Source organism: Leopardus geoffroyi, chromosome D1, assembly GCF_018350155.1.
Source record: "Leopardus geoffroyi isolate Oge1 chromosome D1, O.geoffroyi_Oge1_pat1.0, whole genome shotgun sequence".
NCBI classification, from domain to species: domain Eukaryota; kingdom Metazoa; phylum Chordata; class Mammalia; order Carnivora; family Felidae; genus Leopardus; species Leopardus geoffroyi.
Window position 1 is genome coordinate 77,790,575 of NC_059329.1, and position 21,358 is coordinate 77,811,932.

The 21,358-nt window shown below is 41.5% G+C and overlaps 1 protein-coding gene across 6 annotated transcripts in view; it reads left to right on the forward strand.

The window, feature by feature from the left end:
* The first annotated feature begins 15,110 nt into the window (after positions 1-15,110).
* The window catches only part of ANO5 (anoctamin 5), a 92,157-nt gene continuing 85,909 nt past the window's right edge, over positions 15,111-21,358 (forward strand). For 2 of the 6 annotated variants that reach the window (XM_045484788.1, XM_045484789.1), the window contains exon 1: positions 15,111-15,542. In XM_045484788.1, the coding sequence (XP_045340744.1) occupies positions 15,503-15,542 (40 nt within the window). In that variant the 5' untranslated portion in view covers positions 15,111-15,502. Of the gene's footprint in view, positions 15,543-18,156; positions 18,415-21,358 lie in introns of those variants that run through there. The other 4 variants (XM_045484786.1, XM_045484787.1, XM_045484785.1 and 1 more) reach the window with 3 other exon arrangements.

A 21,358-nucleotide genomic window follows, 5' to 3' on the forward strand; every position in this document is an offset into this window, starting at 1 on the left:
GCTTCTGGGAAAGAGAGAAGTTAGGACCTGAGTGTGATGGACCCCTTTTGTGAGGGATCTGGTGAGAGTCTAGGAACTTCCAATGCTGCGATGGGACTCAGTCACCAGGAAATTGAAGGGAGGATCTGTCCCCTCCCTTTCCTACAAATACCCTACTTTGACCTCCCGGAGCATGAGGAGCTCAAGCTTGACTGATTGCGTGTATTATCACAGGCGCGCTGAAGTTCCTCCAGGCAGCTGTGAAATCCTGGGTTTTGACAAGGGAAACCTGAGCAAGACACAGCAAATGCTCCACAGCAGTTTACTGGCTGAGGCTGAGCTGAAAGACCAAATTCTGAGCATGTTTTACATGCTCATTAAAGATCCCTGAAAAGGGGGAAGGAAGATGCTTTGCTGGGCAAAGGAGTGTGGGGGTACATTGCAAGTACTGACTGGGGCAATTTTAAGGTGGGCATTTACTTTCCTTTTACTCCATGTTTCCATGTAGAGGGAACTCTAAGTCCAGGATGACCTCATCCCGTAGTAATCAACTTAGTTACTTCTACAAAGACCCTATTTTCAAATAAGTTCACATTCACAGGTACCAAGGGTAAGGGCTTGAGCATATCTTTGAGAAGAAACTATTCAACCCACCACACTGCCCTGCCGAATGAAGTGTTCCTTCCTCTGAAAATCACTGTATTTTCTGCTGATCTCAATCAGGTGAGAACATTTTGTCCAGCTTTATTTTCTATAGTTTGCATGACCAAAACGTTAGTGTTTTTCATTTTCCAGGAAAAAAAATCCTATTTACTTGAATTTCATTTTTTTAAATTTTTTTTTCAACGTTTTATTTATTTTTGGGACAGAGTATGAACGGGGGAGGGGCAGAGAGAGAGGGAGACACAGAATCGGAAACAGGCTCCAGGCTCTGAGCCATCCGCCCAGAGCCCGATGCGGGGCTCGAACTCACGGACTGCGAGATCGTGACCTGGCTGAAGTCGGACGCCCAACCGACTGCACCACCCAGGCGCCCCTGAATTTCATTTTTTAACATACATTCTGTCTTTACTCACCTCCCATCTGTATGGAGTAAGAAGCCCCAAAATGCTTGCCAATTACACTGTGCTCCACTGATACCTACCAAGAAAGGCAGCCTCGGGCAATTCACGACACAGGCTGTGATTGATTGAACTATTTCTCTTTATTCCTGGGCACCATCAAGGCTACATTTTCCACTTTGCTTTGCAGTTTGGTAATTCAATTCTGCCCAAAGGGACATGAGCAAAAGTGCTTCGTATCTCTTCCAGCTGGCCCATCCAACCTCTCATGAGATCACACATTCTTTCCCCAAATTCCCTAACCAACCCCCAGTCTGGATATCAGGGCAAACTTGAAAGCTATATGTTAATGATGGTGAATCTTTTATTAGTCTAGATTCATGAATGATTAAATAAACACTGATCAGGGACACTAGTTTGGAATTTAATGGAGTAAGAAATACACTTCTCCTCCATTCAGTATTAAGTTAGAGAGATTTTGAGGGTTATCTGTCACAGGAGTGAACACTTGATTAATACAAGCAACTAAGATGATGAGGAATATTCAATTAGATCTTTCCTAATCAGGAAGGTTGAAATTCAGAGAAATAGAATGGAGGGGTGAGGGAGGAAATTCCATCAAAAATGAAAGAATAAAATTTAACTATTTTGGTGACCCATTATGTCGTAATGAAATAACCCTTACTACCCCCTCCTTGCCCTTCTTCTAACATCCACATCTTACTTGCTGGGTTTCCTTCACTTTGATCTCTTTGGCTGGACTTGAACATGTCACAGGGCCTTTGTGTATACTACTTTTTCTACCTAGATTACTCTTCTTTAATTCTTTGTAAGATTAGCTTCTTTTCATGATTTGGGCCTCAGCTTAAGTATCGTCTTCCCAAAGAAGGTTTCCTAGATATTCCTGTATAAATTACAAACAAAGTAACTTCCCCCATGCACCCAATCCAATAATTCTCGATAACATTATTCTGTTCCTGTTCCTATAACCCTTTGAAATAATCATTTAAAATTGTTTACCTGTTTATTTCTTTCTCCCCAGACACAGAAGTTTCTTTAGAATAGGGACCTTATTTGTCTTGGCCACTTTTGTGTCACCAGAACCCAGAATAATGCCAATCAACAATGAAGATGCTCAGTGACATTTGTTGAAAGAATGAGGGAGGAGAGAAAAGAGGGAGAGAAAAAAAGGAGAGAAAGACATATGGTAGAAAACCTTGGAAGATCACTTGTTACATACAGTAAACTTTTAATTAGTTAAGTCCTGAGTTTACTCCTTCCTGGTTCTTCTGTTAAAGGACTTACTATGCACTTTACTATATACTTAAAGAATAATAGTCTTTCAGATTAGTTACCTGTATTTTTCAATGTTCTCATGTAGTAAGTGGCATATTTCACAAAGAAGAGAATGTTTAATTTGGATCCACAATATCAGAAAACGCTTGAGAGGTACAGTTTTTGCAGTTTGAGGACAATTGGCTGGTTTTGGCTGCAGCCACAGAAGGAGACTTGGCAAAAGACTGTCAGGGCTCAGAGATTCAACGTATCTCAAGAGGGCTGGACTTAGGAAAGAGACAGAAATCAAAGCCATTTCAAAGGGCCCAGGAACAGGAGAGGCAATAACCATCTTATGGTAGACATGGTCTAGGCAGGATACCCGGCCGTCCTCAATTTGCTGCTGCCACATCACGTACCTGAGCATGGTCCCTCTGTGAGGTCCTACCTGCCACCATGGTTGGATGAGTTCAGATCTTTTATTTTTGTGCCGTTTGCACAAGAGCCAAAGAATCAAATAGGAGTGTCTGATTGGTAAAGTCTAGGTCATGTGACTGTTCCTTAGGCATAACGCCATCAGTATCTGCTAGGAGAGAGGGGAGTACCCAGAGATGAGAGACACATTCCAGGAAACTGTAGTTACCAAGGCACAGAGGCAAGAACCTGCATGGTGAGTACGTGGAAGACCTTGGAATGAGGTCGAGATGAGGAGAAGGAGAGAGTTTTGAGGTCACTAAGGAAGGCTATGGTCCAGTTGGGAAGACCCTTTTCTGCTGGGCTCAGAAATTTGGGCTGTATCCTGGACAAAATATGCATATTATTTCTCTAATTAGATCCTAAGTTCCCTGAAGGTTTAGAAGGTAAAATATTTATCGCTCCACTCTACCGACACTGCCAACCACAAAAATACACAGCAGCAAGCACCGTACTTTATACATCACAGCCAATCAATAAAGTCCTTTCAAGTTAAGTAGAGATGATAACAAGTTGACATAAATTTATAATAAAAGAATATAAATAAAAAGCCAAAACAGGGCAATCTTAGGAAATTAGAAAGAGGCTTATTCATCTCCAACCCCTTCCACTTCCCCTTTGTAGGACTCTGGATACACCTCTCCCCACTAGTCTCCCTTTCCCTAGAAGGTACACAGGGTAATGGAGGAAATGGCACATAAATACGCTGTCAGTCAGACATGACTTCTAGTCCATGCTCTGATGCTTACCAGCTATGTGACCATGGGTAAGACCTTAAACTCTCGGTCGTTTAGTTTGCTCATTCACAAACAGGGACTCATGGTAGTGAGCTCACAGTTGTGATAGTTTAACCTAACAGGGAAGTCCCTTTCTGTCCCCTCTGCCTTCCTGTTACTGAGTCACCAATTCCAGTCCTGACCTTTCTGCAGCTTTCCAATGCCCCAGGATTCATTTCTCTCCTTCTCTCCTCCTGTGCCCAGCCTTAGGTTCTCCTCCATCTTAAAGGGCATAGCTTGTGATTCATATAAATGAAACTTTAATGGTGCATTTAGATGCAGTTAGAGAGTTATCTTTGTCAGCACATCACCCAGGGGCATCTCCATAACATTGATTGGTAATTGCTTTCACCTACAACACATCTGCTAGGTAGTAAGAGTTTTCAGCTGTAATGTACACAATTAATAACCCATTAGGAGGCAGAATAGAGCAGAGACCGAGAGCGTGATTGCTGGAGTCTATTCACCTCCATGAGAATTCTGTTTCCGCCAGTTATGGGCTATGTGACTTTGCGTAAGTTATTAAAAACCCTCTGTGCCTCAGTTTCCTCGTCAGAAAAAGAGGGAGGATAGCCTCTGTTATACGAGGTTGCTAAAAAGATTAAATGACTTACTATATGTAAAGTCCTTAGAACAGTGCCAGAGATAGAATTGAAATCAGTGCATTAAAATGACTAAGAAGAATATCCCTAAATGTGAAGAAAATGATACATATTCTTGTACTATTAACTTTCTATTATTCAAAACAACTGAACTCATAGTGTGAGCAGACTTGCAAACTCTGACTTGAAGATAAACATTTCAAGCTCCTAACAAATGAAGGGAAGGCACCCGGAGATTTATGAAGTGTGACACATACTAATCATTCATTCATGCATTGAGAAGGAAAAAATAGGTGACCTGAACCAGACACAGGCATCTGTAATCATTTTCTCCCTCCACCCTCTCTCTCTTTCTCTGCTCTCTCTCTCTCTCTCTCTCTCTCTCTCTCTCACCTTTTTTTCATGTCTTTTAGACTTGTCTGAAGGATTATTAATTTTTATAAAATTTGACTTTAATGCCATTATGAAGACTATAACATAGTATAGTTCTGAGCATGAGCTCTGAGCCATACTTAATTTCCTTATCTTTTTCTGCTTGTTTTGTAGATAAACACATTGAGAAAAGGAGATGTTAAGATACTTGCACAAGAACATTGGGAAATGGAACTATTTTTACTGAGCATCTGTAACAGGCTAGACATTTTAGAGTTTTCAGCTCATCTAATCTCTATAACTCTTCAAAAAAAAGACATTATGCCCATTTCATAACTGAGGAAACTGAGCTCCAACAAGAATTAGAAGTTTGTGCAAGATTATAAAGCTAGTAAGTAGCAGAATTACGATTTAAAGTTCATTTTGCCCACCCAAAATGTCATGATTTTTCTTGGTTTCTCAACTCTTATAACTCATTCTTCAGTAGTTAGAAGGAACTATAGGAAATGAATATGGAATTTTTATGTCAAAATGGACACATTTGGGAATTTCATGTAATTCAATGTGTACTTAAAGGTATGCTATGCAGAAATCATGACAACTCCTTGCTACCACTCTTGCTTCCCTATCTTTTACTTTCTCAGATTGACAGCTTGACAGCTTAATCCGTAGGTATTGACACCAATTTGAACGAAACACTATTGGGAAGGATTTTGGAGGGATCTAAGGTGTGGTCTCTGCTCTCAGATGACTACAACCTAGTTGGGGAGAGAAGACAATCACCAAAGAAACTAGCAGAGAGAAAAACAATGAAGAAGAAATTCATCTGGCTATCTATCCCTGAATATTCTTATATTAAGCCCTGTCCTATAGCCTCTGATGGATGCAGTGATGAGTAAAACAGACATGGTACATGTCCTCATGGAGTAATGAAGGAATTAATAGTCAACAAATAATTAGATCATCACAGACGTAAAATGTGCTTGGGGTTCCCGTCAGTTCTTTTCTCTTTCAGCTAACACTCTCCTTACCTGGACAAGTTGTGGTTCTTTAGACTCTGTCCTGGGGTCCAACTGTAGGGACTTCTCTGACCTCAGTCGAGTGTATATTAATTTTTGAAGCAGACCTATTTTTATTTTATGGGCTCCCATTTCTTTGTTTCTGAAGACTGACCTTTCTGGCAATTCAAATTAGAACCATCCCCTTAATGTAAAGCAACTATGTAATTAAGTCTGGTGGGCTCATTTTTTTTTTCCCTGTGACTTAGCAACTACAAATAAGTATCCAGCTTGGGAGAACTAAATAAAGAATGTGATCACAAACTTTCTCCTTAAACTTTCTCTTAAACATGAAATTACAAACCACAGTGGGTTCAGTTGCAAGTATGCTCATGATTTGAGGAGAGTCAAGTATATTCTTGATGCTTTTATGCTACTAGTGGAAACCATGTAGCCACTGGGTGGAGAACATGAAGGAGGATTTAATAAGGTAGATAAAACCCCAGATGTAACCACTGAGGCAGTGAAACTCTTTAATCACATTTTCTTTGTACTCATGGTTGAAATTGTAACCAAATTAGATACTTTGAAAATAGACTGTGTTTTCATGAACATATCTTATAAAAGGCCTGACCAATTTTAGCATACGTAATTGTACGCTTTGACTAACTTGAAGCTCCTGTATTTCAATCGAGTTTAGTTTTCTATTTAACCCCAGTTTTAAGGACTTCTTAAAATTTTGGTACTGGGCATAATATATTTTAGGGACTACAAATTGGCTAAAGGATATTTGAATCCAAGCATTAAGTCATCTTTTAATGGGAACCTACTATTTCTCAGAAGCTTTTATTTCATTGCCACAGCACAAAAGATCATCTGAATGCCACATAATGGAGCACTTTGATCAATATGTGAGTCCACTGGGTCTTAAGAGTTCCTTCCATTGCTTCCAGCAATATTTATATTGACATTTTTATGCGTCATGCACTTGATTTCAAAGTCCAGAAATCTTTGGGCTTGCTTCATAGATTAGTAGAAGTATATAGACTAGTAAAAATAAATCCTTTCACACACACACACACACACACACACACACACACAAAAGGAATGAATAAACATTTAACAATAAAAGGCTCTAGCTTCTTCAGGACTCTACCACTTAAAATCAGCTCAACAACAATAATAGCAAATGTGATAAAATGGATATGGCATGCTATAGTTTAATATTTAAACAAATGAAAACATATGAATTATTATATTATTGCACCAAACAACCCTGTAAGTTAGGAATTACTTTCTCCATTTTATAAATAAGGGAACTGAGGCTTAGAAATGGAAAAAGCCTCACCAAATATCATAGTTAAGAACTGAGAGAATTAAGATTTGAATCAGTGCTATCAACCCCCAAAGCCAATACACTTATCTGTAAGTTATATTGCGTGATGGCAAGGAAGAAAATCAGCTATCAGGCTGTCATAGGAATCTAAGAGGGAGGCTGTAAAGTGATAGCAGTAAGAAATTACCCATTGTGGTTTCCAACTAGATGAAAGCATTGTGAATAACTGATGAGTGAGGCATTTTAAAAGAAGAAATGACGGAACACTGGTAATTTAGATATACATCATAAACATATTGGGCAGAATCAAAGCTAATTTTAGTTTCTACCTTGAAAAGCAATATAGTGATTAAGCATGAAATGTGGAGTCAGGCTGTCCTGGATCCAAGCTTTTGCTCTGTATTTTAACAGCCATGCAATTCTGGGCAGTTAATTTCTTTCTTTCTTCCTTTTTTCCTCCCTCCCTCCCCCCCTCTCTCTCTTTCCTCAATTTCCTAAATGCTTTAAAAAATAGGGTTACAAAAAATGATTCTACCTTAGTGTGGGTTTCCCCTAGTAGCCTGAAGTAAGACTTCTGCACAGAAAAATTATTTTGGGAAGTGATTTTAAGGAAGTGGAGTGGGAAGGAGGGAATACTGGGAAGTGTCAAACATGGAAAGGAAGGAGGAGCAGATCCAAGGGCAAATGGGGAATGGTCCTTCTGTTATAACCTTGAAGAGCTAGGTTAAATGCATCCCAGAATTGCCCCATCAAAGAATGGCAATAACCCTATTGTCAGAGCCATCTCCTGTTGTGCTAACTTCCGCCTTAAAGGTTTGCACACGTGTCAGAGTAGCAGAGTGGTCACATATACCAACCCCACTTCGTCATGGTAGAGAGACCCTAGGGCAGAAAGCATGAGATCCTCAGTGGAGTTGAGGCAAGATCCTTTCAAATTATACATGTGGACAAGTAATTGTAATAGTACAAACTGGAATGGAAAGAAAGTAAGCCCCAATACTAGTGATGGACAGAATATCAGTGATTGCCAGGGGTCAGGGGGTGGGGCAAGGGGACTGACTACAAATGCATGCAATAGTTTTGGGAAATGTTCTATGTGGTGAAAGTGGTATTTATATACATGTCACAAAATCTATCTAATTGCATACTTAAAATTGGTGAACTCAATTATTAGTATAATCATAATTATTATAAATTACACCCCAATAAAGTTGATTTTAAGAGAAAGGGTGAACCAAGAAGATGTGCAACACACACAAGAGATATCTGATAATAAGTACCTACCTATAATAATAATAGTACCTACCTAGCTATTGTATAGTATAATATATAGTAACAATATATAGTAATAATATAATATATAGTATAATACATAGTACTATATAATTAATATAGTATATAATGTATATAATATATAGTAATAGTACCTACCTAGCTATTATAATCAGTAGCTTGAGGTAACCCTAATAACTTTGAAATAAGTGGGAGAGCTGGAGTTGAACTAGTCTGAAGGAAGATTGATTTGTTCAAATTAAGGTAATGTTAGAACATACAAGTGACATAAATTTCATGAGAAATTTAGAATTTTTCAATGAGAAGTAAGTGTGGAGCTGGATATTTGAGAAAGAGTCTTTTTTTTTTTTAATGTTTATTTAGTTTTGAGAGAGAGAGTGAGACAGAGCATGAGCAGGGGAGGGCCAGAGAGAGGGAGACACAGAATCCAAAGCAGGCTCCAGGCTCCGAGCTGTCAGCACAGAGCCTGATGCGGGGCTTGAACCCATGAACTGTGAGACCATGACCTGAGCCGAAGTTGGGCATTCAACCGACTGAGCCACCCAGGCACCCCAAGAGTCTTAAAGAAGGATAGTTAGTGGAGAAAAACAGTAAATGGGAATAAAAGGGACATTTTGCTGAAAGAAATGAAAGAACCAAGGAAATCATTGAGTGTACTAAAGGAAGATGAAAACTCACATTCATTTAATGCCTCCTGTGTGCCAAGGACTTCATAACCACACCATTTGGTAGATACAACTGTTGCCATGATATAGATGAAGGAATTAAGGTTTAACAAGGTAAAGCCACTAGCTCATGGTTGTGCAGCTACCAGGGGTCTGAGGGAGCATTCAAACCTGGGATGGATCTGCCAGATCCAAAACAGTCTGACTAATGTGCACTTTTGGAGTGGGACGGTGAGAATTATGGAGACTCAGAATGGCATAGGTCCTGAGAACCAATGGAAGGATTTGGAAGGAGGCACTTGATATAATGACTGATACACAGCAGTAAAGATAATCTCTAAGGGTAGTGTGATGACCCTTCAGTGCTATAATAAGGTTCAAAAAAGGATGTGATGGTACAGAGAATATAGAGTTAGTGAACATAGACTCACTGATGGAAAACTTTATCTGTGAAAGATGAATGAGAACTATAGTAATATAGGTATATCCACTCAAGGCCCAAGATACAGATTCTTATTTGATGCAGCCAGTTTAGACCATTTATTTTTTATTCCCTATTTATGTATATGCCAAAGACAAATAGCAATACTAAACACCTGCCATTTAAACAAGAAAATGTGATTACTTTACACTAAAGGACACTTGTTGGGGCACCTGGGTGGCTCAGTCTGTTGAGAGTCCAACTTCAGCTCAGGTCATGATCTCACGGTTTGTGAGTTTGAGCCCCACATGGGGCTCACTGCTGTCAGCCTGTCAGTGCACAGCCCGCTTCAGATCCTCTGTCCCCTTCTCTCTGCCCCTTCCCCACCTGTGCTCTCCCCAACATAAATAAATATTTTAAAAAAATCTAAAGGACACTGTTGATACAGGAAGACAGTAGCACTGAAGCATAGGTGGCTCTTGACTTGCTTCTTCTTGCTATTTGCTGCCGTTGTTTGCCAAAGATCCAGCATCTGTGTTCCAAGAGAAGCCAAGAGATTGGTGCTCAGATGGTGAGATGAAGTCCTGATTTACTGTCTGTATCTCTGCTGATTCTACCAGCTTCTTTAGCTTTTTATTAAAACTGTTTATAGAAGTTTTATAGTTTTTTTTTTTCAGAATTAGATTATTTTCCCAGCTGCTAGAAAGCATGGGCCATTGGGGGAGTTAGGTACTGCCTGGACTAAAAGATAGGAAATTTGGTGATAAACCTTGTTTGTATCATTCATTCAAGAAATATTTCTTGAGAGTCTTTCTGTGTCAGGCACCATTCTAAGCACCACAGAAACCACAGTGAAGAACCAGGAAAACCTGAGCCTCTATGTAGAGCTTATACACAAGTAAATGCGCACGAGCGAATAAATTTAGAGTCAGAAAGAGATAAATGCTATGAAGAAAAGTAACACAAGGTGAGTAGAGTGATGTGAGGTTATTGTCTTAGGGTGGTCATCAAAATTCTTTCCGAGGAAGTGACATTTACGTAGAAACTGAATGATGTAAGAGAGTTAGCCATTAAGCATCTGTGTGAAGATCTTTTTTTTTTTTTTATATGTGTGAAGATCTTTATAGGGGGGCGGGGGACTAGCATGGGCAAAGTGCTTGAGGGAAGTAATGGATAAGTGCTTTTTGTGTTTGAGGAACAGCAACAAGACAGCATAGCTGGAGCGTAATGAGAGAGGTGGGAAATTATAGATTTACCCAGGCCCAAATCATGGAAATGTAGCATTGCAATCCTACTGACAAGAAAGACATTTCAATTTTCCCTTCTATGTGATAGAAGCCATTGGCAGATTGCAAGTGGTGGAGTGTCATTTCTAACTTAGGTGCCATCCTAAGCAGGCATAGGAGAGAGTAACACACCCTTGTTCCTTATTTATCCTTTGCTGAGACAGTGCCCCATGATCCGTATAGTCTGGGAACCAATGCCATTTCCCTAGTAACAGGGCAGAGTTGACACGCTATCCTAGGCATTTATCTTGGTAATTATCAACATGTCCATGAGTGCCAAGTATTAAATCAGTGTTTGATGACCACAGTGGTTCCAGGTGCCAGCCTTTGAGTGAGGTTTTTTGTTTGTTTGTTTGTTTGTTTTTAGAAGAGGGAAGAATATGAGATGGTAAGCCAGTAGACAGAACTAGAGCTTATTATAAAGGTCCAGCACCTTAAAAAAAGAAATAAAGAAAGAAAGAAAGAAAGAAAGAAAGAAAGAAAGAAAGAAAGAAAAGTCAAGATGCAGAGAGAGAAATTTTGCAACTAAAGAGACACAGCCTGTCTTTTGAAACCAGGGAGTAGTGAATGAGGAATCTGTATGGAGTCAGAAAGTACCTGCAAATTCCAGACATATGGTTGAAGCTGCATTTTGTGGAGGAAAAACAACACCCAAGACTAGTATTCCTACCTACTAGTAAATCTAGGACTTTACCTCTGCCAGTCAATAAAACTTTCTCCTGTTTGTTACTCTTTTATTGATTCCAAACTCCTTTCATGCTTATGATTTGTTTGACTTTCACAACAACTTTGAGAGATGGGCAGAACAGGTAAGAGCCTTAATATTCACAGATGGGGAAATCTGTGGCTCAACAAAGCAAAGTCATCTGTTCAAGGTCATTGTGCTGTTCAGCTTATCAAGGGACAAAGACAAGGATGGAATGTATGTCTTTTGATTCCTGGTTCAAAGCTCCACACCTTAAAGCATGGTGTGGATTTTTTGAGGATTGTAGTGATGTTAAAAATAGTTGATCCTTGAACCCCAAGGGTTTGATCTACTTTTGCACGGTAATCTTTTTATAAATACAGCATAGTACTATAAATGCATTTTCTCTTCCTTATGATTTTAACAAACTTTTGTCTAGCTTACTTTAGTGTAATCATACAAAATATAATGTTTATGTCATCACCAGGCTTCTGGTCAACAGTAGGCTATCAGCAGTTAAGTTCTGGGGAGTCAAAAATTATATGCAGATTTTTGACTGTGCAGGGGTCAGTGTCCCTAACTCCCACATCATTCCAGGGTCACCTGAAAATGGAGCGAATGAAATTTTTAGGGGTTAAAAAATAATAAATGCCTATTAGACCCCAAAGGAGGAAACTAATGCTAGGAGATAGAGCCTTGGTATGAGGAGAAATCAAGAAAGCCGACTGATCTGGAATACTGACTGGAGGTCCCATGTCCTTTCTTTGAATACCAGGAGGATAGAGGGTGGAGGATTCATCGGATGACTTCTCAAGACCCTTCTGGCCTCCAGAATCTAGCTCATGAACTTGTCCTCTTCAGAGTTAGATCCATCTACTCAATCAGGTTGCTAGAATAAAACATTACTCACATGCAGGTGTTGCTCAAGTGTATACATTTAACTTCCATACAGCTCAGGCTTTCACACATTATATACTGACACTCCTTAAGTGTCTTCCCTTTTTTTTGTATTATTTCAGAGAGTGAGAGAGAGAGCACGAGCTGGGATGAGTGGCAGAGGGAGGAAAAAGAGAGGATCCCAAGCAGGCTCCAGACTCAGCACTGAGCCCAATTTGAGGCTCTGTCCTGGGGTCATGACCAGAGCCAAAATCCAGAGTTGGAATCTCACCCTACTGAGCCACCCAGGTGCCCCTAAAGTGTCTTTCCCATAGCACATTCATACTTTTACTTCTCAGTTGGCAATTATTTCATTCTGCCAGTTTACAGTTTGATTTTCAAAGTGTCACCATTTATATCATTATAGCTATGTTTCTATTATTATTTAAATACTTTTGCATACCACCCTTAGTCTAGGAAACATAAGGCAATGTTTAAAAATTTTTATTATAATCATCATGACAAGTGCACTCCTTAATGCTCATCAACAAAGGGCATTTTTTTTTAAAAAAAAGGCACTACCAGATGATTGTAGTAACATTGAAGCAAAGGCCAAATAATCTTGAAACAAAGTGAGAACTCATTTGGAGGGCTAAAAAAGAGTGTTTTTTTTTTTTTAAGATAAATTTTTTATCTCAACTCAATACTTAACTGTATATTCAATTACATTAGAAGAACATGTATTCATTATTCAGAAAATAATTCTGGAAATGTATGGTCGATGATTCTGTTGAAAGATGTAGGATGTAGCAATGGAGGAAATAAAAAGATCTTAAAACTGTAAATGGATAAGCAACATAAAATATTTCAGTGATAAGAATACAGAGAAAATTCCTTAAGAGCTCCAAGAGTTGTGGGTAAGATACAGACCTTTACAAAGGAACAAAAGAAGCCTTCAACTTTTTGGTAACAAAGTTTACAGAAAGTTGATAAAATATCAGCAAATATACCATCAAAAATTCCATTTACTTTTGTGCAAAATCATCAACATTAAATGTCTGCTCATATACGTCACTTCCAATATGGTACAGAACCAAGGAATATAAAACATGATTTTATAAAATTATAGAAAAATACTTTTATTGCATGTATTTTTGTTTAATGTAAAACAAAGATTGTAGTCATCTGTTCAATGACATATCCACAGTACCTACCAGAGTTCTGGTATACAGGAAGAACATGAAACAAATCATGTTGTAAACAGCTTATTAGAATCAAACAATGATTAATATTCAATCGGAAAAACCAAACACTGTATCACAACTAGTGATTTATTTTAATCACATTTAAGACTATCGCTTGACTTACATACACTCACATTTCAAACACAGTTCCAAAGCATATCAAGTAAGGAATTGCCTACAGTCTCAAATTGCTTGACCAGCACTGATGTACTCCTAGAAGTTTAAATAGGGAACAGATAGCAAGGTATAGAGATCTCTAGGAAGGAAGGAAGGAAGGAAGGAAGGAAGGAAGGAAGGAAGGAAGGAAAGAAGGAAGGAAAGGAGGAAGAAAGAAAAGGAAAGGAAGGAAGGAAGGAAGGAAGGAAGAAAGAAAGAAAGAAAGAAAGAAAGAAAGAAAGAAAGAAAGAAAGAAAGAAAAAGAAAGAAAGAAAGAAAGAAAGAAAGAAAGAAAGAAAGAAAGAAAGAAAGAAAGAAAGAAAAGGGGGAAAAGAAGACAGTTTTTAGTTCCACAGTTAACCATGACCTTCACCAAAATATTTTCTAGGCCTGTTTACTCATCTGAAAAAGGTAATTCTCAGTTCCAAAATGTCAGTAGAAAGGGGAAAAGAAAGAATAGCATAAAAATAAAGAAAGGTCAAGTCTTCCCTGGTCATCTCCTCCTTATTCTTAAATCACTGCATCCCTGCCCCAAACTCAGTCACTACCTCCTGAGCACCGTCAAGGCCTTCAGCTCAGACCACTGCTTCACCCTCAGTACACTGTCATTCATGTGTTCCCCCATCTTAGACAGTAATTGACCTCATCTCCCAACGTTGGGGAGCTGGCGGTTGGAAGGGTCTCAACAACACAGAACCAGTTCAGAGGAGCCTGTGAAGAGGGACCGTTCACTCTGCTCAAGGCACTAAGGGACACTTAGAGGCAGGGCTCAACGTAATATGGGTGAGTTCTCTGAGAGCAGCGAGATTTTAGTGCAGTATGCCATCCCTCTATACTCACTACACCCCTGGGTGGTGGGTGCTGTGTTCTTATTTTTAAGACGAGGCACCTGAAGCTTATAGAAACTCGCCCAGTGCCATCCAACTTTTAAGAGGCATTGCTTGAATTCGAACTCAGGCCACAAATGTATGAGTCGTCCCCAGATGTGTTAGAGAGAGATCCGGTTCGGCGCCCAGGAGGGAGGCCCGGTCAGGAGAAAAGCTGAGACCCCCGCGGCAGGTGGCAGAGGCAGGAGGGGGAGGCTGCAGGAACCTCGGAGACACGCCCACGCGCCGGCCTTAAAGCAGGGGTCGCCTTAAGGAAGGGGGGCTTTTTCTCACCCGACAAAAAATAACTCCCCAACTGGGAGGGGGTTCCGTCCAAGTGCCACCCGCGGAAGGCGGAAGGCTAGGCAGATGGACGAGGACCAGGCCGCTCGGCGGGGATCAGAGGAGGAGGGTTTGGAGAAAGGGGAGGAGACAGCGGGGGAAGGCCAGCGGTCTCGGGCTTGGGACAACCGGGTGGAATGGGACCAGCAAGACCTGTTGATGGGGCTGAGCGGCCGGGAGAGCCGGGAGGCGGCGGGCCCCGAGGAGGCGGCGGAGCCGGAGCCGGAGCCGGAGCCGGGGGTACCGGGCGGCCGGAGGGGAGAGGGGCGGGCGGGCTGGGAGCCTGCCGGGCCAGGGGGCGGGGAAAGGGCGGCCCCCGAGGGAGGGGTGGCGGCGGGTCTGGAGGGCGGGAGGGGCGGAGAGGGGCGGGGAGAGCAGGACCAGACCGACGGGGAGGGGCCGGCCGGTGAGCGCAGGAGTAGAAGCGAGGCTCGGCAGCAGGCGGGGAGCCAGGGCGCCCCGGGGTCCGGCACGCTCCGGGGAGGGTACTGGGAGGGCTCCCGGGAGCGCCACCGGGAGAGGAAGGTGAAGCGCAGGGCCAAGGGCACGAAGCAGGTCGAGAGTAAGTACCGGCTGGAGAAGAAGCCCAACCTCCTGCCGGAGCGAAGGCAGGCGGAGACCCAGAAGAACGTGGTGTTGAAGGGGGAGACGAGCGAAGCCTGTCCCTGCTGGTTGTCGGAGCAGCGACGACGGCCGCCCACCACCCGAATCAGCCTCTCCCCCAAACCTCGCCGCCAGTCGCAGTGGTCCTCGCTCTGCCACACCTCGGTCAGTGTCATTAACGAGCTGGCGCAGATGGGCGACCCAGACGTCCTGGAAATGGTGCAGGAGGAAGGTAGGAGCCGGCGGACTCGGTGGCGCGGGGGGAGGGCGGCCCTGGGCGCGGGGACCCCGGGGGACGTTGGCGGCCCTGCGGCCTGGATCCCGGGGACGTTCTCGGGGTGGCGTGCTCTGCGCGAGACAGGGGCTGCAAGATGAACAGCCCCTGCCCCGGCGGGTGGCTGGGTGACGGCGCGCTGTGTTTCCTCTGCTACTCGCGCGAGCCGGGGACCTGTGTCCTGTGACCCCTGCTGTTCTGAGGCCGCCCTCCTCGCTCCTGTGTGCGCCGCCGAGCGGTTGACTAATGCAGGGAGCGAGGCGAGCGCGCTGGCCGCGTGCGCTGAGGCGCTCCGGCCTCGGACTCCCACGGAGAGCCGCAGCTTGGGGTGCGTGACGGCGGTGCCATGGGTGGGGGAGCTGGCCCCTGAGTCCCTCTGCCTCTCTCCATTTGCCGATTACTGGCCAAGCTTTGAGATCCCTGTTAATTATGCGAGCGCCAGGCTCTAAGATCGATCAGCTTGGGATTCTGGTGCACCTGGGAACGCTGCTGTTTCACCAGCTTTCATGCAATCTTTAGTTCCGTGGAGAAATGTCTGTTCATTGTTTGCCAAGGCCGTTGCACAGACCTATGTTCTGTGGGTCTGTTTTGGTACACACATGTTCCTGAGAATGCACGTATGTTTCTGGGACTATCTCCAGGACTCTCAGCGATACTCAGTTCCCTCCGCGACACTCTGTTTTCATGTCTTGTGTGGTATTAGATTTAAACATGGCAACAGTGTTTTTAGGCGATAAAAGGTCTAAGTAGTCTTATGATCCAGTCTTGAGAGGCACTAGGAAATGCAACGCGTTACTGCATCCTCCTCTCTCTTCTAAACAGCTTTATTGAGGTACACTTTAGATACCATGTCACCCGTTTAAAGTGTGCAGTTCAGTGCCTTTTAGTGTATTTACAGAGTTTTGCAATCATCACCACGATGTAATTTTCATCACCATAAAATAGAAACCTTAGCAGTCACACCCCCATTGCCTACCCTTAGCTCTAGGCAGTTACTAATTTATTTACTCTGCAGATGTACCTATTCTGGAAACTTCCTGTAAACTGACTCCTACAATATGTGGTCTTTGGTAACTGTCTTCTTTCTCTTACCGTAACGTTTTTGAAGTTCATCCGTGTTGTAATTCGCATGCTTCCTTTTTATTGCCACCTAATACTCCATTGTTAAAGATAAACCATATTTCATCCAGTCATCAATTGGTGGACATATGAGTTGTTGCCAGTTTTCACTGCCACGAATAATGCTGCTCTGAACATCCATGTACAGATTTTTGTATGAACGGCTGTTCGTTTTTCTTGGGTATATCCCTAGGAATGGAATTACATGATCATATGGCAGCTTTATATTAAACACTTTTGAGAAACTGCCAAACTGTTTTCCACGTGTCTGTGGCATTTTATATCGCAACCAACAATATGTAAATGTTGCAGTGTCTCTACATCCTCGCTAACATTTGTTATTGTCTATCTTTTTTATTTATAGCCATCTAGTGGTTGGAAGTGGTATCTGTGTGGTTTTCACTTGAATTTTCCCAGTGATTTCCCAATCAAATATCTTTCCCACGGCTTATTGGCCATTCATATATCTTCTTTGGTGAAATACACATTTAAGTCCTTTGCTCATTTTAAAAGTTAAATCATTTGTCTTATTATTGCGTTGTAAGAGTTCTTTACATATTCTGTATATATGATTTGCAAATATTTTCTCCCATTCTGTGAGTTGCCTTTCCCTGTTCTTGATGGTGTCACTTAAAGCAATTCCCCCTTTCTTAAAAAACAATTGAAGGTAGAAGGAAATATGACTATTGAAAACTTTAAACTTTGCCTAATGGCTCTGCTAAATGATACAGTGAATTTATTTGTTAGTGAAAATGAGTGGTTCAGTGTACAAAGTGAAATGACTTTTAGGTGTCTAAAATTAAAAGCCCTTTTCTATACTTAATGGTTTCCTCCGTTGCCGAGAATTACTTTTCAGTTGTAATTTCAATAATCTGAAGGTCTTAATAGATTTTTTTCCACTTGAAACATTCAGTAATTCTTTATAATCAGTCCTTCTAAAGTAGAGTTATGAGAAGGTACAGAAATAGTATTTCTCATTGAGGGAAGAGAGGAAGGAAAAATGAGGAGTATGTAACTTTCTGTGCATAATGAAGAAAAAAAATCTACCAGTGCAGCATTACAGACATTGACCATTATTATTTTTCAGATATTAGAAGTGTGATCTAATTTAGCCGCAGGATAATTCTGCTTACTAGAATGTATAGTTAAATTAGTATAACTTCAGCCGTGAGGTCAGATTGCAGCTTGAGTCCATCTAAGGAAGATTAAAAAATTTTTTTTAATGTTTATTTATTTTTGACAGAGAGAGAGAGAGAGAGAGAAAGAGAGAGAGAGAGAGACAGAGCATGGGTGGGGGAGGGGCAGAGGGAGAGAGGGAGACACAGAATCCGAAGTAGGCTCCAGGCTCTGAGATGTCAGCACAGAGCACGATGTGGGGCTTGAACCCACAGACTGTGAGATCATGACCTGGGCCGAAGGTGGACGCTCAACCGACTGAGCCACCCAGGTGCCCTTATCTCAGGAAGATTTTAGAACTTTTCCCAAGCTAATTTGTTTTCCCTTTACTTGGCAAAGACCTTTGTAACTTGTCTGTATTCCCTCTTACTGTGATTGAAGCTTTGCCTCTGTTTTGGGCCTAGGTAGCGGAAAGGAGGTTGATATGGAACACCATGTATCTGATGGATGAGGGTGATGACCACATCCAGCCCAAGTTCCTGTTCCCGATTTGTTCATAGATCCAGCATCCAAACAGGGGAGGAGCGGGGTACTGGTGAGAGTAAAGCCTGAGGCTACTCAGAGGACTCTTAGTTTTCTAAATGTTTTTTCAATATGTCAGTTGTTTTGCTGTGTTGGTTTTACTGCCCGTTACTGAGACCTGTGTTATTACTGTAGTTGTATGTAAAGTACATTAAAATGACGGTGTATTTTTAAAATATAATGTATTGTCAAATTGGCTTACATACAACACCCAATGCTCATCCCAACAGGTGCCCTTCTCCATGCCCATCACCCATTTTCCCCTCTTCCCCTCCCCCATCCACCCTCAGTTTGTTCTCTGTATTTAAGAGTCTCTTGTGGTTTGTCTCCCTCCCTCTCTGTTCCTAACTAGTTTCCCTCCCCCACCCCCCACGGTCTTCTGTTAAGCTTCTCAAGATCCACAATATGAGTGAAAACATATGATATCTGTCCTCTGACTGACTTATTTCACTCAGCATAATACCTTCCAGTTCCATTCATGTTGCTACCAATGGCAGGATTTCATTCTTTCTCATTGCCAAGTAGTATTCCATTGTATATATATACCACACCTTTATCCATTCGTCAGTTGATGGACATTTAGGCCCTTTCCATAATTTGGCTATTGTTGAAAGTGCTGCTATAAACATTAGGGTACATGTGCCCCTATGAATCAGCACTCCTGTATCCCTTGGGTAAATGCCTAGTAGTGCTATTGCTGGGTCATAGGGTAGTTCTATTTTTAATTTTTTGAGGAACCTCCATACTGTTTTCCAGAGTGGGTGTACCAGTTTGCATTCCAACCAACAGTGCAAGAGGGTTCCCGTTTCTCCACATCCTCTTCAGCATCTATAGTCTCCTGATTTGTTCATTTTAGCCACTCTGACCGGTGTGAGGTAGTATCTCATTGTGGCTTTGATTTGTATTTCCCTGATGATGAGTGACGTTGAGCATCTTTTCTTGTGTCTGTTAGCCATCTGGATGTCTTCTTTGGAAAAGTGTCTATTCATGTCTTCTGGAGGGGGTATTTTTTAACATCAGCAATCCAAGGGGTTTTCAGAAGCCATTCTAAATATCCTAAATATATGTTTCTTCCTGGAGTTTAATGATACAGTTACAAAAACTGAAGGGTTGGTTGAAGGAGGCTGAAAATGACTGCATCCATTTTTAGGAGCTACTTTCAATTCCATGTTTTAAAATATAAATGGATTTCTTTGAGTAAATTTACTGATACAGGTAAGCCTGGATCTTGCTTATTAATGTATTTCCTAAATCGTCTTTGAAGAGTAAATAGGAGAAAGTTACATGGCTGAGTTATATGTGATGAGATTTTTTTTTTCCCAGAGAGAGAATGCTAACATTTTACCTTTTAGACGTAATAGTTAACAAGGTATTCCTAGGATTTGTTAGGTTTTCTCAATCTATTTTCTTCAATATTGAACACATAAGCAATCTTCTCCAGTTAGCTCTTTTCCCACTATCTAGTGATTTTTAAAAGGAAATTGTAAAGGCAAAGTGTAGCAGAATATTTAAATAATTATGTAAACAAACACTGCTAGTAAAATATCAGTGCTGAAGTTGAACTATTGACTGGTTGACATTGTAAGGAAGTCTTGATTTGAAATATTCATTCTTAGGCTGATTTATGACTCATTCAGCATGGGAAATGACACTTTAAGGGTTTAGCATTGGAAAAGGCATTTTTACAGTTGAAAGAAAAGTGTCTTGAATCTTTACAACTGCATTAAGCATTGTATTTAACTAAACCACCCTTCCTTTGGGAATGTGGATATTTATTTGATTGCGTGTATTTTATTTTATGCTGCTGGAAGGGGTGTAAACTGAGAAGATCATCTGGTAAATACAAGAGCTATTTTTGGGCTCAGGGTTTGTTGGAGTATATATTCTTAGCAACTTGCTTTCAGTTGAAAACTCAAAGCTCAGTCTTTGGGCTGGCTTTACTTTTAGCTCGCATTTTATGATCTCCATAGCAGTCAGTATTAAACCCTTCCTATCTCTGGTTTCTAGTGCACAGAAAGAGTATAGTCATTTCCATGGGGCTTAGAGGATGCTGGAGGAATGACAAGAAGCCGTTAAAGTTGTTGGCTTCAAATCTTGCCTCCTCAGATACGTTTCTGTTTTGACAGAGGTTTGGTGATTATGTGTAGCGATGCCAGCCTCATACTCTGTGACCGAGTGTGACAGTTTGTCTATATCTCTGACATTTGCAAGCATCTGATTGTGCACGTGTGTGTCAGAGAGATAGAGAGAGCTAGTGAGCACTATGTGTGAAGGGGAGCATAGTGTGTGAGGAAATACATCTATTTTTTCTAAATCTTTCTGCTTTTCAGAAAGGGATAGAATTTACAAAGTGTGTCCCACCCTGGTGCTCCGCAGTGGGGGTAGGGAGGGAGGGCCCTTGCCCTCTCCTGAAGGGTAATATTCTTGGGCTGGGGACCCAGAGAGGGCTCCATTATTCAGGATGGTATGAAAGCAGGACGCTAACGTAGGAGGCTGATGAGGAGGTTTCTGGTCAACATTGAAAGAAAGGTGTCAGAAGTGATACAGTGTGAAAAAGAAACAGTAGTTAGCCAAGGAAGAAAACAGTTGTTAGTTCTAGGGAAAGGAGGCAGCAAGTTGAAAGGGAAGAGGGTAAGAAAGAACTAGTAGGGATAGGAGATAATATGGAGGAACTATTTTTTCCCTTTTCCACATTCTCAAATAAACACACTGCATCAAACTCCGATAGCAATTTGCAAATGTTCTTTCAATGCTACATGTTCTTTAAGCTACATGAAGGAAAAATAATTAGGGGAAGGAAGGGTTAGTGCTTACAGTTTTTCCAAAACCAGAATTATAAAATACTCTATAATCCTAGCTTGAGGCGTGCACATCTTCACCCCGTACTTGGAACAGTTCTTCAGCATAATGAATGTTTTTGTTCTCAAGAAAATAAAAGCCTCCCCTAAGTCAGTGTT